We start from the raw sequence: 17,663 nt of genomic DNA, 5'->3' as shown, positions 1-17,663 counted from the left end.
CCCTCCAGATTCCGCCATCTTATCTTTCCAGTCCGCTAATCAGTGTGGCCACTCCTTGGGCCTTTAGCCGTTGTGGATAATTATACGCCTGCACAGACACACACACACACACACACACACACACACACACACACACACCCCCACTCCGGTCACATCCCTTGGCTCCAATAACACCACATTATCTTATTAGGCATTCCAAGTTGCACATTTCGAAGTCTGAGATCTGCCGTTTTCTCTGTTAGTCTGCCATGTGTATATCTCCTGGGTGTCTCTCCACGGTGCTTCGACACCTCAGCCTAGAACCTAGCATTAGAAAAATGTCTTTGGGTGATGTCGGGCTGTGTCCCTCTAAGATTGCTCAGACGTGTGTGTGGGTGTGTGTGTGTGTAACAGCCCTGCAGGTCTGTGATCCTCAGCAGAAAGGCATTGTTATAAGTCAGCTGTCTGTCTTGTCGATGCCAGCAGCTAAAATCTTGTGTAACCACTGCAATTGGGATTCCCAGCTGATGGCTAAGAAGGGCATTTAGTCAAGTGAGAAACGCGTAAACAGAGAACCACTGCCATCTCATTCATCACCATACCACAGGGTGACCTCCCCCCTCCCCCCGGCCTGGGACTTCCTTTTCCTGTTTTTGGCTAATGGACGTCTTGACCTTCTATGAAATCTCTGCTGTTACAGTTCAGGTTCTCTGGTGCATCATACAGTTTCTGTGGAGATCTGCAGGTTGTGGTGTGGCAGCTGCAACAGTAGAGCAGAGTTTGATGGTATAGTTTGAGTTAGGGTCACACAATATATGGGTTGTTCATTAACATCGCAGTAGTTATTAGATAGTAATGATATAGCAGAATGCTGTAACATGCTTATAAGTGCTCACACATTGTTGCATCTTTTCTTGTTCTTTTTATGTCACCGTTTTATAAAATGAATAAGAAACAAAAAAATAATTGTAGTTAAAATACATTCAATTTTTTTGTTTATGTTGTGCATACCAGAGATGTTAAAATTACGGTCCTCGAGATCCAGAACATGCAGATTTTCCACCCTGCCTACCAGGAGACTGGTCTGAAGCGGTGACCATTAGATGACACACACTACAGTCACATCAGGTGCCTAATTAACTACCAGTGATCACAAAAGCCAGAACCAGGTATGGATTCGAGCTCTGGTGCGTCCTGGATGTCGTTCCCGGAAGCACACAGGGCTGAAGCGGGAGCCTGAGAGCCTGGCTGCTGGAGCTGACCCAGTTTGGCTTTCCTAACAGCCGTGTTGTTATAGCCCTCTCTGCTGTTGCATCCCTTCTACTGTCATCCTCCCTCTGGGTCTCAGAGTTTCGCACCAGGCCCCTTTTCCTCGCGTCGGTCCTCTCAGAGCACCAAAGCAAGATTCCTCACACACACCCGAGCCCGGGTTCGGAATGTGCTGTGTGTAATTCACACCACTGCATCGCAGATACTGGAGCAGTCAGTGGGATGCTTGTTTTCAGTTCTTCTCCAATTCTCCACTCAGTATTCACCTCAACGCAGATGTCTGTTGGATCTGTTATTATTTTGGATGTATGCAACATTCCACTCATTTCCTGGATCTCTTTGCTGGGATTTGTCATAGGGAAGTGTGAGCTAGTGCCTTCGGAAGACCCTTCTTTACGTGTGTGTGTGTGTGTGTGTGTGTGTGTGTGTGTGTGTGTATTTTGTTTGTTTGTTTGTTTGTTGTTTTTGTTGCTGTTTCTCTGAGAGCAATGAGATGCATGAACTGGATGGAGAAGGGTTTTGTCAGGTTGCAGGCTGCAGGTTACATCACAGGCACTCTTTCGCTTTCTAGAGTAAAATAGTACGAAATAAGAACACCCTGCATCAGAAGGCATCTCCCAGCAGGACACAGCTTTCAAGCAACCAGGCCTCTGACCTCCTCAGCAACATGGGACATGGTTACAAAATGTATTGTTTGCAAAGAAAAAAAAAATCAACAGATCTGGAATCAGGTGGCTGATCTCCCTTAGTTCTAATTCACATTTCACATACTTCATCCATTACGTGATCAGCGTGGCACTGCTGTTGAGACCTGATACTGAACCATAACATAATCACAGCAGAATTGTTGCCTGCACAGATTGTGTGGGAGAGGAAGAAAGAGCTCTGTTTTCTTATATGTTGTTTGAATAATGCCCAAGTGTGTTTGTGTGAGACCTCGTGGCCTTGCCTTGTTCTCAGGCTCTCATAGTGGGTGTCACCCTGCCCTCTCAGAAGATGATGGTGGCTGTCGGGCGGGGGTGGTGGTGGTGGTGGTGCGGTAGAGGGGCTCGTTTTGGGTGTGGTTCAATCTCCTGGGAAGCTGTAACAAAACTCTCACAAATGTACAGGAAGAAGGCCTGGTTCCATTCCAAGTCTCTTTCTTTTTCTCTCTTTGTATTTCTCTTTCTCTGTCCGTTTGTCCGTCTGTCTCTCCGTTTGTCTCTGTCCTTTCACTTGCTTGCACAAAATATACACACACACACACACACACACACACACACACACACTCCTGTCATTTCAAAAAAGTGTGACAACAATTGCAAAGGAAAGGAAATCATGCCACCCTTCCAGGTCTGAGAGACAGAAAGGGCGGGAGAGGGAGGGAGGGAGGGAGGGAGGGAGGGAGGGAGGGAGGGAGGAGGAGTTTGGAGGGCCTGTTCGGTGGAGCTGGGAACCAGAGAGGACTGAACGCAGGGGAGGAGAGTGGAGCTCAGGTTGCAGGTCAGAACAAAAAAACACCTGGTCAGAGAGGGAGAGCGGCAGCGAGGTATAGTGAGTGAGAGGTGAATCGACTACACCTGAAGCAGGTTGAGTATTAAAGTATATAGAGTTATCTACAGCTAGAGGAATTAAACGCACATTGAGTCAAATAAGGTGCATCTAAACAAACTTGGGAGAGGGAGGAAGAGGGATAGAGAGGCGGAGCAAAACAGAGTTGCAAGACTGAGAAGAAAGTGACAGAGATAGATAAAGGGAGCGAGAGAGGCAGAGTTGTTCGTTCGCTGCTCAGTGAGTGGGCAAAACCACTTTAAAAAAAAAAAAAACGTCTCTTTGGCCCCCTTCTCTCTCTTCTTTCTTGAATAGTGAGAGAACTGTGATCTGGGCTCCACACTTGTGCGTGCCTTAGCTTGAGTCTGGGCACTACGCTAGGGTATGTGAACCTCTCGTATGTGTTTGTCTGTGTTTGTACGTGTGGGGTGGGGGGGTCTAGGACAACTTGGCACTGTTCCTAAGAGGTTGTGAGGAGTTAGGACTAAAGGGATCTCAACTATTTGACCCAGGAGACCTACAGGACACTACTCCACGCAACACCAACAAGTAAGTGTGTGTGTGTGTGTGTGTGTGTGTGTGTGTGTGTGTGTGTGTGTGTGTGTGTGTGTGTGTGTGTGTGTGTGTGTGTGTGTGTGTGTGTGTGTTATTGGTAAGATACTCTCTAGCTAACTGTTACTAACATTAAATTTACACTGGAATTATTGAGACATTTGGTGATGGCTATTATTTCTGTCTTATATAACATCATTATTCTGTGTGTGCGCATGTGGGCGGCTTTCTAAGTGAAATGGATTCTTATTTTTTTGTTCACAGAGACCCCTGGTCTCAGTGTTGCTCCCACTGACAGACCTTAGGTCATCCTCCACATTCTCTCTCTCTCTCTGTGTGTGTGAGAGAGAGAAAGAACCTTTATGCTTTCTTAGCCCTGTTTAGCATCTGAATCATCCTCCGTACCTGAGTGTGTTGTGTTTGCGTGTACATGTGCTCCCCACCATCTATGTAGGTTTCTATATCTGTCCATTTGACAGATATATTTCAAATGCAATGCAAGACAAACTCATGGTTTGGACCATAGTTGCATAGCAACTATGTGTTGTCCTCTGCGAGAGATGGGCTGTCAGTCATGAGGGAGAGTAGGTCTCATGGATACTGTGAAACTAAAGTAACACGCCGAGGAGATCGCCATGGTTACAGGACTAGTTTGTTCAGCCTGAAACGACAAGGAGGAAAGTTAGACTTTCAGGGTTTTCCATTTGCTTGCGCTTTGTATGTTTGACTTTGTGTTTACATGCTTTGTTGAGCATTCACCATCATTAGTCAGTGGCAATGCCTTAAAATCACAGATCTGCCCAATTGCAGAAACACATTTTCTTATCACAGCTTTAAGAAAGACACTCAAGAATTATACCCACTTTTGGACATTTAATCCTAATTTTCAGTAATAAGCCTTCTTGTATGTTATCGTATAGCAGCCAAGTCTATAAAATTACAATATTCAGACACCTTTAAGTCCAGCACTGTTGGAATGGCTGGTGATTGTAGAGGCCTGATGTGGCAGCTGCTATGAAGTCTGCTACGAAACACTCCCAGCTGCTATGAAGTCTGTTATAAAGCACTCCCAGCTGCTGTGACGTCTGCTATAAAGCACTCCCAGCTGCTATGAAGTCTGTTATAAAGCACTCCCAGCTACTGTGACGTCTGCTATAAAGCACTCCCAGCTGCTGTGACGTCTGCTATAAAGCACTCCTAGAACCCCCGTGTGTGCAAGAAGAAAGCACACTCATGATGAGAGGGAGGTGTTCATGACTGGTGACGAAGACGGAGAGAGAGAACGGGGGAGAGGAGAAGCAGAGAGGAGACAGAATTAAGCAGCACCTAAGGGTGTTTTTGTCTGAGAGAGGCTGAAGCAAACCATCAGGAAAAGTAACTACGCTGTGGAGTCTGCTAATAAGTCCTGCTGCATTAGCACTTCAGCAACAGAACCTGTGTCGCAGACTGAGGTTGAGAGCACATGCACAAGAGGAGAGGCACTACGCCTCTGTTCCCCTCCTCGTCTGTCCCTCCCTCTGTCTCGGCGTTGTGCTGGGAGCTAGATTGGAAAACAACTTTGAAAAGCTGGGGTTGTTATTTCAGGACAGATGCGGGTCATTCCTAGATGAAATATCGAAAGCAGCTCCTCGGTACTTCAATAAAGTGGAGGGGCAGGTCGCACAAATATGCCTTTTCCTGAGATGTGTAATTGAATATATTGATCAGGCTGTGTATATATTCCTGTCTGGATATGTGTTGTACCACTGCAGTCAACTGTAACTGCTTTTGGGAGGTGTCTGAGAAGTAGCGTCTGTGATTTAATCAAACAAATCAGTACTAGCCTTAGAGCCAGAGAATGAAGCAGCTTTTGCCTGAGGATTACACAGGCATTCAGTACTAATGTACCTGAATCTACACTGAGTGGAGAAAACATTTTCAAACTGCTAGGTTTAGTGTGTGAGTGTGAGTGTGTTTTTTTATTTTTTATTTATTTATTTTTTTTAACGGAAAAATGTAAATTGTGGAAGACTGAAGGCCATACCAAGGCCATACTGGGGGGGTGGGGGGGGGGTGTATGTGTGGTATATGTTTCACCAGGAATTCTTGATATTTTTTTCCTTCAAGTGATTGAAAAGAAAAACAACCCTTTATCTTTCTTTCTCGTGCTCTCTCTCTCTCTCTCTCTCTCTCTCTCTCTCTCTCTCTCTCTCTCTCTCTCTCTCTCTCTCTCCCTCTCCCTCTTATTCTGTCTTTCTCACAGAGCAAGTGACTGCAGCAGGAAATTGAAAAATGTAAGTAAAATATTCTATCTTTATAATATAATATATATCTTTATAATCTTGCAGCCTGGGGTTTAGTTCCATCTGTCAGTGCTGAAAGGGTTCTGTGCACTTGCTCTTGTGTGGCCCTCACTGCGCCCTGTAGCCTCTCACTGACTTTCATTCTGCATCATGTATTAGTTTCTGCTTTCTGTGTTTTCATTGCTGCACTTTGTGGTCCTTGAAGCGATTGCAGGATAGCCCATCCATAGACATCTTTATCTTGCAGTGCTAACTAGGTGTGTGTGTGTGTGTGTGTGTGTGTGTGTGTGTGTGTGTGTGTGTGTGTGTGTGTGTGTGTGTGTGTGTGTGTGTGAGACTGTAGGCATTGGTGAATGGGTGCTTGTAATGGGTTTCTCTGAGCTGTGTTAGGTGCATTACCACACACAAGTTCACAAAATAAAAAAAAAACTTGCATCAGTTTAGCGAAAGGCTGTCAGACTCTAGCTTTGCAGACACAAATCTGACCATCAGTGCTGATGATAATTTATGCACTGTACCGAAATCCATGATTGTCATGTCTTTTCTTGTTTCTCTGCTGTAACACTCACATTTTGTATAAAGTGACCTTATGCTTGAGGAAGGACCTTTTAAAAATAAAGCTCATATAAATACACAAATAAATTATTCTGGGTCAGTGTTCCTTGGAGTTTATTATACATTTAAATTAGAACTTTCACAAACATCCATTCCCTAGCTCTTTTTTTTTGGGGGGGGTATTATTTTGGTGTTTTTTTTTTTTTTTTTTTGGTGTCTCTTTTTTTGGTGTTATTTTAATCTGAATCCAAAGAGGGTGCTGTGGGTTATTGGTATGTGGTCGCTAGTTTTTTTTTTTTAATAAGATTGTGTGTTTAGGGTGGCTACCCATCACCTTTCTAGTTTGTGTTTTAGCAGCATGTCACACTAAGTCTTAGGTTTTATAGCCTTATAGTGTTTTATGGTGTTACTGAAGTAAAAAATGGCCCATGTTTACCTGGGGATTAAAGCAGTGTATTTTGCTTTTCTGTGTCCTGTTGTATTGTATTATGTGTTGCAGGGTTTCACATTGCATAGTATCATCTTAACAATAATGTGCTGTATTCAGTTCTATTGTACCAGCCCTTTCTGGGTAGAGAGCCACTGACTAGGTTTCTGTCTGAGGCCACCCAAAACTTGTATGGTCTACGCAGACCAAAAGCGCACACATACACACGCACCGCCACACACTCTCAGGCATTCCGGCTTGCCACGTTGCATAAACAAGAGTCCTACTGTGACACTATAGATGCGGCTCTCCGGTGGACGGGGATGCTGTTCTGAAGGAGCGCAAGCAAAGCAGAAGCCCGTCTGCCGAGAGACCGCAGAGCACTGCATACAGGACTTCAGGCTGTCACACCGCATAGCAGGGCTGGAAGAGGGTGGTGGTCAAAGCAGGTGTGGCGAGTGTTGTTTTAACCCAAGGGGCAGCCATGTGTGAGACACGTTGGGTAATAGCTGAGAAAACTGGAAATGACAAGTTTGCTTATGGCGTGGACCGTCAGGTTGCTGTCGGTTTACTAAGAAGTGACTCCGGCCAAGGATGTTGATATAAACACATGTCTGAAGGCTGCACAATATATTGTTTGTTAATCATGGTTGCAATACTGGCTGATTATCTCAGAAGGCTGAAATATGAAAACCAGTCCTCTAACAGCTCTCAGATGTTTATTTATTTATTTTTCCATTGTTTTTTATTTTTTATTTTTTTCCATTTATTGTTGAGGGGGGGGGTGCGCACGCACACGCGCATGTGCACTCACATTATGATTGTCCTGCCGATTGTCCTGATTTGATGTATGTGGGTCTTTTGATAGGTAACAGCAATTTGTACAATCCAACAAACAAAATTAAAAAAGGAGAAATTTTTTTTGGCAAAATAACTCAAGCTGGTCTTTTTTGTTTTTTTAAAAATGGCAAGGAATGTCGCAATTGGAATAACCAGCAACGTAGCCATTATGTAGAATTGTCATCCACATCATCTGCTCATCCTAGTCTAGTCAATGGCCTAGTCAACGCTCTGGAAGATTTTGTCTTGTTTGAATAGAAGCCTACCTAGCACACACTGGACGTGTGTGTGTGTGTGTGTGTGTGTGTGTGTGTGTGTGTGAGACAGTAACTGCTGTGCTGTGTATGTTTGTGTCTTGAGTCCAAGAAAAGCAAAGAATGAAAAGCCCTCAGACAAATGAAAAGCCCTTTATTATTATGGGATTTTTGACCGTCACAAGTGCGTGATTAAAACTGACACACAATAAAAACCCCAAACAATAAAAGGAATTTGGTTCTCATTTGACTTGCACGCTTTAATATTGTAATCTTATTGTGTGTGTGTGTGTGTGTGTGTGTGTGTGTGTGTGTGTGTGTGTGTGTGTGTGTGTGTGTGTGGAAAAGGGCCCATCCCAGTGAACCCCCTGCATGAGTTTTAAGATTTATTAATAGGTGTACTAGACTGTCCAGCTATAACACAGAGTTTTCAGGGTAGGTGAGTTTTGAATGGATTGCTTGCATTGTTGGATTGATTGTTGCACCGGTGACAAGATTGACTGACTGCTTTTTCCAGGTCCTGATCACCATCTATTGGTTGGGTCGGGCAGCCAACAGCAGTGCCACATACAACGGGCCCACTCTGGACCTGCACGAGTTCGAGGGGCTGCTATCACACCTGCGAAAGGTAAACATACTGCTGCTTCCTTGCTGTTACTGATCTGGTACCCATATACAGAAATATACTCCACTCCACCAGGCCCCTGCTATACAGCTCTTAGCCTCTTTATGACTGATCTAACTCATGCACTAACAGACAGTCAACCAAATATGCTATCGCTTACACTACCACTCTGTCAAGCTGGTACTGTACAGCTGTCATTTCCTTCTACTGGTTTTATGCTATAGAACCGATCCCATACACAGCTCTGTCAATCAAATACGCTGCTGCTCTTTTGGTCAGCACTACCAGTTAAGACAGCACTACCATGCGGTATAGCACTACCAGTTAAGATAGATGTTCTGCTGCTCTTTTGATGTCATGCACTACTCCTTTGTCCATCAGATGCACTGTCAGTGTGGTGTATTGCTCCTCTACATGCCTCGCACGTCTCATCCCAGTTGCCGTGCATAAAGCATTTTATATTGCAGTGTTGTGGGACAATGCAGCATTGGATCTAATAGTCCTAGAGTACTGATTTCATTCTCCACTGACGAATGTAGTTCTGTGACTTTTTTTTTTCTTTTTTTCCAGAGAATTGAGTAACTGTTCTCCTCATCTGGAAATTGGATTTATAGTGTTGGCACTGCTCTGTCAGTGGGTTTTTTCTATTGTTGTTGTTTTTCCTTTGAATGTGTTTAAGGGCATGTGATTTTATGGCAAGTGGTCTGTGTCTGAGGCAGGGCTGTGTGGTGGTGAACCCTGTACTCATTGGCCTGCACACGTGAACTCACACAGCTGGCACTGGCAGCCAGGACCTGAGAGGAGGTGGATGAAAGGCACATGCACACTGATGCAACCGTGTGCTCACGCACATGCGCGCGCACGCAGACACACGCGCACACACACACACACACACACACACACACACTCCCATTTGCTAGAGTGCATTTTCCTTGGAGGAAAGGAGTTGAATGTTCTAGAACTAATGACACAGACACATGTGTAGACATGGCTTTGGGCTGACGAGGCAAGATTAGCATAGGCAGCTACATAAAAAGTGCGCTTGTCAACCCTCAGGCCTCAAGATGTGTTTTGCCAAGGGAGCCAGGGAACTTTTATAATTGTTTGGATGATAATGGTGGTGTCACACGCGCACACACACACACACACACACACACACACACACACACACACACACACACACACACAAATACTGCTAACATGCAGCAGCCATCAATGGGATTACATCAGTGTGCTAATTTTATTTTCATTGGCATGTCATTTGTCCTCTGTGTATGCCTCCCTCTGTCTCTCTCTCTCTCTCTCTCTGTCTGAGAAGTGATTCTCCATCTGTGTAGATTGTTACAAACAGCTCCTCTGTTCTCCCAGACACAGCGCTCAGCCCGTGTCAATCGCCCCAGCTCTCTGTGCAGCGCTGCAGGTCTCTGATGAAGAGCTGGCTTGTTTTGGTGATGCAGCATTAGTCTGCTGTCGTGTGCATGGGGGGGGAGGGGGGAATCATCTGACTCATCATGCTCTCAGCTCTGCCTGTGCACCAATCAGAGCTCCGAGCCTGTCTGCCCACAATGCTGGATCAAAGGACTCGTTTTTTCCTCTTCCACTGGCTGGATTATTCACATGTTTGACGAACGGTTGCACGGGGACCTGTACGTTTGCTGCTGCAGGTCGGGGTGGAGAGAGCTCAGGCCAACAGAACGGTGTGTAGAAATGTCTCAGATGTTGTTCCTGGGATCTGCTGGAGCCGTTCTCCAATATAATATATATGACCACCAAACTGGGAGAATGGCTCAAGCAGATCCCAGGAACAGCATCAGAGATCTCCGCCCAAATGAGTATAGTCCTGGAAACAGCTAAGGTACTATGCAAGACCCGAGCTTGAAAGATAAAGACCACCCTGAGGAGGGAGAGTGGGGAGTATTTAATGGGAAATATATTATTCATAATGATAGAAATGCCTAACAGGAATAAGAAGTTCTGAAGATTGCCTGAAGCACCCAAGTCACCTTGCATACTGTTTAATAAGTATCACTTTTTTATATATAGTATTTCTAATGTGGAAATGATGTATTAATTAGGCTGATGGTGGTAAGATGCAATTTTCTGTAAGAGCGAGGAGGTTACAGGGAAACTAAAGGGGGGAAAAACTAAGAGGGGACTGAATTGGAAAGAGGGAAGGATGAAGTGAACCTAGGAGGGATGGAAAGGAGCAATGGAGAGGGAAGGGTGGAGTGATAGACTTCCCGGATGGTCGTAACAGGATGGACCTCTGCCCAGAGTCATAAGATCTGCTGGCAAAATGAAACTACATGAAATAAGTACACTGACCTCAAGAGGGAAGGCTAAGGATTCCTTATATGGGTGTTTTGGAGGTTTACGTGTGCGTGTGTGTGTTCCAGGAAGGGGAGGAGTGGGACAGCCCTAAACGCAGTATCAGGGACAGCGGCTACATCGACTGCTGGGAGTCAGAGCGCAGTGACTCCCTGTCTCCTCCGAGGCACACCCGGGACGACTCCTTCGACAGCCTGGACTCCATCGGCTCCCGCTCACGCCACACACCCTCCCCCGACGGCCTGCTCGCCCGTGGATCCAGTGATGGTGTGTATGCATGCGTGTATACACACACACACGCATTGTCTGGCCTAGACAGAACACAACAGCTTTGTGTGGGCTATGTGGTACATGGCTATAATACTGAAGGGGATGGCTGAATGATGCATTGACATTGGGTTGGATTACACTGTGTTGATCTGGCAGTCTAAGTTGTTCTGAAGTTGACAGAAGAACCTGATCAGGTGTCCATTATCCTTGACTTCTGTTTGGCTTCACCAATCTGGCCTAACCCCTCCCCGTTGAGGAAGGAGCAAGCCAATCACAGGAATGCTAAACAAACCGGCTGCTGCAGTTCTCCGTGCTACGTTAGTTGCTGTACTGAGATTCATTTGATACTTACTTTCTTTCTCGTTGTTTACATATAGTAAACAAAGACGTTGGGCTGTGACATTTGAACATCCTGTCTCTTTTAGCTGTTGATATACATATATGAATCTGTTGTTTTGCTCGTTGTGTGCTGTGGAGTGTGGTGTACATATCACCTGGGATATACGCTTCAGGTCCCTCTATTGTAAGAGCAGAAATCAGGGCTCAGAGCCTTAAAGGGGAAGGTGAGATCATAAGAGATCCCAGCACATGCAGGCTGACTGCAGTGTTAACATTGCTGCTTATCTGAAGTGACGCAATGGATGACTGTTATTGACCCTTCAAGGTAGTATAGACCCTTGTCTTGTCTCTCTTATACATACACACCTTGGGCGCGAACACACACACACACACACACACACACACACACACACACACACACACACACACACACACACACACACAGAGTTTTCCATGTTCAGTCTGTTAATGCTTTTAAAGGCCCTGTGTATATGAATCTACTACGCCCAACATAGAAGTAGGAAATGTAATTGCTAAGTTGGAATAATTAAAACCAGTAAAGCTCTGTTCCCAGCTTCCCCCCCAACACACACACACACACACACACACTCAATTCCACAGCCTTGTAATAAAACCCCAGCTCTTATCAACTCAACGAGTAGCAGCCATTTTTTTCTTCTCAGCCACAAACTAAATTTTGCTTCTCATTTTTGTAAGGGGTGGGGGTGTCTGAACCTCTTCCCTCCAAATGACAGCCAATCTCATCACACAGTAGAGGACCCAACCACTAACCACAAAACACTTGAAGCTTTGCAGGCTAAAGTAGTAAAAAAATAAATAGCCAAAAAAATAGCCAAGAAATCAGCCATTTGGATCACTTTTTACATTGCCAATCTGTAATTAGTGTTCCATTGAATAAACTGATGAGAAAATTAATCTGTTTATTTACTGCATTTCATCCAATTTACCACTAACCAGTGCGTCTCTCTGTGATTCCTTTGTGTTTGAGTACTTTGTACCTTCCCCTCTCACCTCCTACTTTCTCTTTGCTCACTGTCTTAGCACCTGAGCCATCAGTTTGCTCAATTTCTTGCCTCAAAAGATGTCACTATATGCAGCATCATTGTGTACTAATCAAAGGGCCTGTTCCATGTTTGATTTTGTGTTTTGACTGCGCGTGTGCATGCGTGTGTGTATATGCGTGCGTGTGTGTATATGCGTGCGTGTGTGTATATGTGTGTGTGTTTGTGTGTGCGTGCGTGCGTGTGTGTGCGCGCGCACTATTTTATACTATTTCAGTGGTGATTGATGTTGCTTTTGCTTTTGTATGAGCGTGTTGACATCCAAAGACATCAGCAAGTGTTTTTGCACCTAAATAAAATGCTCTCATCAGTCTACTGTGGTAATGAATAATTTGTTTGGCCTTTGTGCTGTAATTTCAACCCTCCATGCAGGAGTCCCACATGGGAGTGCCGGGGGATTCTCATTCAAAAGTAAACATGTGCTAGTCCAAGTGCGTGTGGCGTTGCCATTTTCCATATGATAGATTCATAACTATTTAATCAAAGCAAGACTCTTGGAGATATTTATGTGGGTTTTGAATAAAGTAATGGAGATGTCATTATTGCTTGAATGAATATGGGGTGTTTTATGTCTACAGGTCCACAAGTGAGCTATTAATGGTGTATAACATACCATAGCGTCAGCCAGTTTGATGGGTTTCCCTCTGCACGGCAGCACACTGGATTTGAAATTAAGCAAAGACTCTTTGAAGTCAAGCAGTGATTATAAACTGCAGACTGTCACCTATAATTGTAGGGTATTTGCATCCATATCTGGTGAACCGTGGAGGAGCTGACGCCCGTTTTATATACAGCACTTCTCCTGTGGGGACTCCAGAAGGAAGTGTCCCATTCTCTCTCTCAGCCAGCTGCGTGTTGCCGTGTCGTATGGCAACGTGTTAGAGCCGACTCCCCCTGCGGGACACGCGTCTGGAGTCTGCTGCGTTCGGGTCTCGTCACGGAGACCAGGGAAGTGCCAGCGAAGGAGGCCGTCATGAGACTAAAAAAGCAGAGACATTGCCACAACATTGGCAAAGCACCCTGGCAGACCACAGAAGACCACAGCAATGCACGACCCAAGCAGACATTTACTCGTGAGCAAAAACGGAAGAGGTCAAGAGAGGAATACACTAGCAAGACCTGAGACGGCTCACCACAATATGCAAACCACTAGTAAGCCTCATGAACAGAAGCACGAAGCTGCAGAAAAGAACAAACAAACAAAGAACTGCTGAAACACTACATGAAAATGGCTGTAGAGACTTGGTCATATGAGTCAAAGATCGAACTCCATCAAGAGGTCAATCTATGTTGGATCACTGTATGAATGCCAAAGTGCAAGCCTCTCTAGAGCTCAGCCCTCCTCACTGAATGGAGGTCAGTCCGTAGTGGGTAAGGGCCTCTGAGTACATAAGGGAGCAGCTGACTGAGTGTTTACCCATAACACAACAGGCACTTGCTGACCCTGAGCTTCTGTGCTTCTGCTGTCCCTCTCTGCTTTGAGGCAGTGTTTACCCAAACAGTAATTATGCCACTGGATCCAGTTAAGTTCCGTCAACCAGGAGAAACTGGATACTGACTGAGGGATGCTTGTCATTTATTAAAGGTGTGACACAAATCGCTACAGAGCAATGGTCTTGTGATTTAGCTTCTCGTCTCGTCTCTAAATAAAATCATTTGTTGCATTACTGCATACTATACTTGGTATTGGTATGCAAATTTGTCAGTTTGAATTTGTAGTTCTCTGTAAGAATGCTGTTGTGCAATTAGTTTCCCCACCCATAGATATATATTTATATATATGAAAAGAGAAAAAAAATGTTCCTACACTGATTAATGTACATGAGCCCTTACGAGATCGAGTTGCTTCCGCTTCACCCGAGGTTTCGTGCTTTCTCTGACAGCTCTAGGTCTTTTTGAAAACAAGTCTTGTTAGTCAAAACAGTGAGGAGGTAGAGGGTCACTCACCTGGAATGGAGGGGAAAAGCGCAGTGGGTGTTTACCCACTGCAGACAGAGGGCTCAGGAGCTGCAGACAGAGGGCTGAGGAGCTGCAGACAGAGGGCTGAGGCCACATGTGCGCAATGTATTACTGAGGAAAATGTTGAGACACAGGATGAAGGAGCACAGATGAGTGTCTCTTGATCCAGGTGCTTCTGGAGAAGGAAGTTTCCGCCTTGTTGCACTCGTGAAGCAGCAGGTTCTGTCACCATCTTCCTCTCAGAATGCCGACCTGTGTCTGATGTGTGTGGTTTTGTTTGTTTGTTTGTTTGTTTTGTTTTGTTTAATAGATGTACAGGTAGTGAAAGGTGTATTTTTTTTTAATCAACTCCCTCTGCCAAACTCAGGAGCTAATGATATGAACACTTAAAATGATATTGGCATTTATAACACTATGAAGAAAGTGTGTAAATGTATGCCAAGATGGGAAACGTATAATAATCTCTGATGAGTGGGTACATTTATAGGCACTATTAAAGATTCATTTTATCGATTTATAACACTATTCCATTTTGTTTAATGTTAGAAATGTTAGTGATTTTTAATTTTGGCTTTAGTTATGATAGCAAGAGACCTGTGCTCCTTAACTCCCTGCCCCTGTGTCGCAGGCCGCGGCAGCGACTCGGAATGCGACGTCCCGCACAGGAAGCTGCCGGACGTGCGTCGGGATGACATGCTGGCACGGAGGACCTCGTGCAGTGAGCCGCGCACCGCCATGCCCTTCAACCAGTACCTGCCCAACAAGAGCAACCAGACGGCGTACATGCCCGCCTCACTCCGACGGCAGCACACTGACCGCGAGGATGGCCACAAGAGCCGGAGCAGCGCCACATCACCCACGGGAGGGGAGAGACCTTTCAGGCAAGAGCTTGTACCTCTGTCAGCGGTCACACGTGACTAGTCACGTATCACATATCTGCATATGAACAAAGCCACTTTCACAGTGTACGAATGATACCCTTGTTTCATTATTCAATAGTCTTACAAAGCTTCAGGGATATTTGGGAAGGAGAGGAAATCAGTGCCATGTTAGCAAAGGTGTTTTTAGGATTTAAAAGCCTTATAGCTCATTTATAAGCTTTATAAATGAACATCTAGAACGTCTCTGCATGTTATGTAGTGTGAAAAATGTTGCCAGTGTGGGAACTTGTAGGTTGTGTAATATGACAGATGTGAGAGGGTGAATGTGTTGAGTGATTCTGGAAGAGTGGGAGGCAGGAGATGACACTTCTCAGGTATCCTGTCAAAGAAGATCTCAGTTAAATTTGTAGGAATGAAAGCAAAATGTTTTGCCTCCAGTTAGGGTTTTGCAGAGTTCTCCAGATGGCTTCAACATGGATAAGGAGGAATTAGGTCAGTGAATCCAACTGCTTTGCTTCAGAGAGGTCTCAGGAGTCTGGAAGATCAAGGTCAGCTCAGAGGCTTGGAATGGGAAGCTCAGTATAAGGTTAAAATTGGCAGAATATTGAGAGCATTCTTTAACTTGCTGAGTGCAATAGAAATAATCCTCATTTAGTAAACATTAGCTGGTTCTTGATGTTTTATTAGCTGGGGGAGTAGAGCCCTACTTGTTTATACACAGCCTGGCTTGGCCGTCCCCAGCAGGACTCACTGCTTCGGCTTCTGGCAAAAACAGCCCAACAATGTAGGGGCTACAGGCACATGAGCTGCCAAGGCATTTGGGGAAAGTGCTTTGAGATGGCCTTCTTCTGAAAGAAAAAACCCCACATGCCTTAAACACCGCCAAACTCAACATAGTACTCCTGACAACACTTGGAGCTAGCCAATTTTTCCTCATGTCCTGACTAGGGGGTAAAAGAAACAACTCGGGAGTATGATAAGTATTTGGCACCATGGTGGGGGCTTAAGAAAAGAAGAGGGGAGAGAAGGCTTCTTTTCCATATTTTTTTTGTACATTCTGTTGATTTAATACAGTAGTGGTATGAGGGGAGTGGCTGATGGAGACCAGATGTAGGAGTTAATTGATGGAAGGCTTGGAAGCTGGTCAGTTACAATACCTACTGCTGGTCTGAACACAGATAAAGGGACATTCCACATTTTGAGACCTACGGACATGCTTACTGTTTTTGCGCTTTGCTTTTTCTGGGAGGTTCATGTAGGTACATTTTGAACCTACATTGTCTTTTTATGTATAATTACGTTACTGAGATACAGGCAGTTTCTTGTTCTCTCTCCATCCTACCTCCATTATAAATTAGTGCCGTTTAAAAAGTTGTACTCTTCACATACAGTTGCTGATCTTGCGTGGTATGTGTGCATGTTTATTTGTGTAAGATATGAGACTGCTGATTCACACTAGGGTTCTTGCATTTCTCCCCATGCATCGTTCCCTCACTCCATGCTGCAGTTTCTTGTTTATAACCTCTTTTAGTAGCTTTGCTGATTTATCTCTTCCAACCTGGTTTTCAATATTATTTTGTGGACAAAATATGCATACATTTACATTTATGGCATTTGGCAGACCTCTGATCCAGAAGAACTTGTGTATATATTAGTATGACAGTATATGCGCTTCCTGGGAATTTTGCTGCTGCAGTTATTGTGTATGCATTTGGGTCATTGGTTTATTGTGAACTATTTTGTTTGTTGTTTATGGACATGTTTTGTGGTCATATTGTGGCCCAAATCCTCTTGCCATTCTCAAGTGACTGTTCCCATGATGGCACCTCCATCCCTTTATCCAGACACTTTTAAACTCTTACCCCCCCCCCCCCCCCCCCCCCCCCCTTCCTTAACGAGGAGTCAAGGAAGAATGAAGCAATGTCTCATCACGCTCACCCATTCATTCAGAAACTGAGCTTGGGTTGCACTCATCCCTCCACCAGGAGCCTCCCAGATGCAGCATATGTCCAGGGTCCACCTCCTCCACACAGCTGAGGGATGGGGAAGAGGCCCCATTGTGCCTCTGCCATCAGCAGCCCAAGATCTACCAGCCATATCCCAATCTTACCACAGTGTTCCACCAGTGTTGTGCCTCATCACTTATGTTATGCCGTCACCTGTGAATCGACCAGCGCTGTATTGCAAGCTGACCCTGCAAGGTGTAGCACATGCAGTACTGATCTGGCATCTTGTTGAAGCATTGCAGAACTTCATTAGAGTAGGACAGCTGTCACGTTGAATCTCTGTCCATCTACAGAATTTACATGTTCACTACTGATTCTGATCGCAAATGCAGTTTTTAAGCACAGCCTCTTGTGACATTCAAGCCCGTTTCTCCAGTTAGTCCTGTGCTGATACTGTTTATAGAACAAGTTCTGGGAAGGGAGCTTCAGAGCAGAAGAAGAAAGGGCTCCTTCATCTGTGCTGGCTTGCTCCCATGACTGGAGCT

At 44.9% G+C, this 17,663-nt stretch overlaps 1 protein-coding gene across 11 annotated transcripts in view; it reads left to right on the top strand.

Annotated features, from left to right (window-relative positions):
- Window positions 1-17,663, top strand: part of limch1b (LIM and calponin homology domains 1b) — a 65,188-nt gene that overhangs the window by 26,712 nt on the left and 20,813 nt on the right. For all 11 annotated transcript variants that reach the window (XM_035531966.1, XM_035531965.1, XM_035531974.1 and 8 more), the window contains exons 4-8: window positions 3,221-3,327; window positions 5,573-5,603; window positions 8,206-8,316; window positions 10,710-10,908; window positions 14,920-15,172. In XM_035531966.1, the coding sequence (XP_035387859.1) occupies window positions 3,221-3,327; window positions 5,573-5,603; window positions 8,206-8,316; window positions 10,710-10,908; window positions 14,920-15,172 (701 nt within the window). The remainder of the gene's footprint in view (window positions 1-3,220; window positions 3,328-5,572; window positions 5,604-8,205; window positions 8,317-10,709; window positions 10,909-14,919; window positions 15,173-17,663) is intronic.

This window comes from Electrophorus electricus, chromosome 12 (assembly GCF_013358815.1).
Source record: "Electrophorus electricus isolate fEleEle1 chromosome 12, fEleEle1.pri, whole genome shotgun sequence".
Taxonomy (NCBI): Eukaryota; Metazoa; Chordata; class Actinopteri; order Gymnotiformes; family Gymnotidae; genus Electrophorus; species Electrophorus electricus.
Note: the sequence above shows the minus strand (reverse complement) of the source record. Positions and strands in the feature narration are given on the sequence as shown.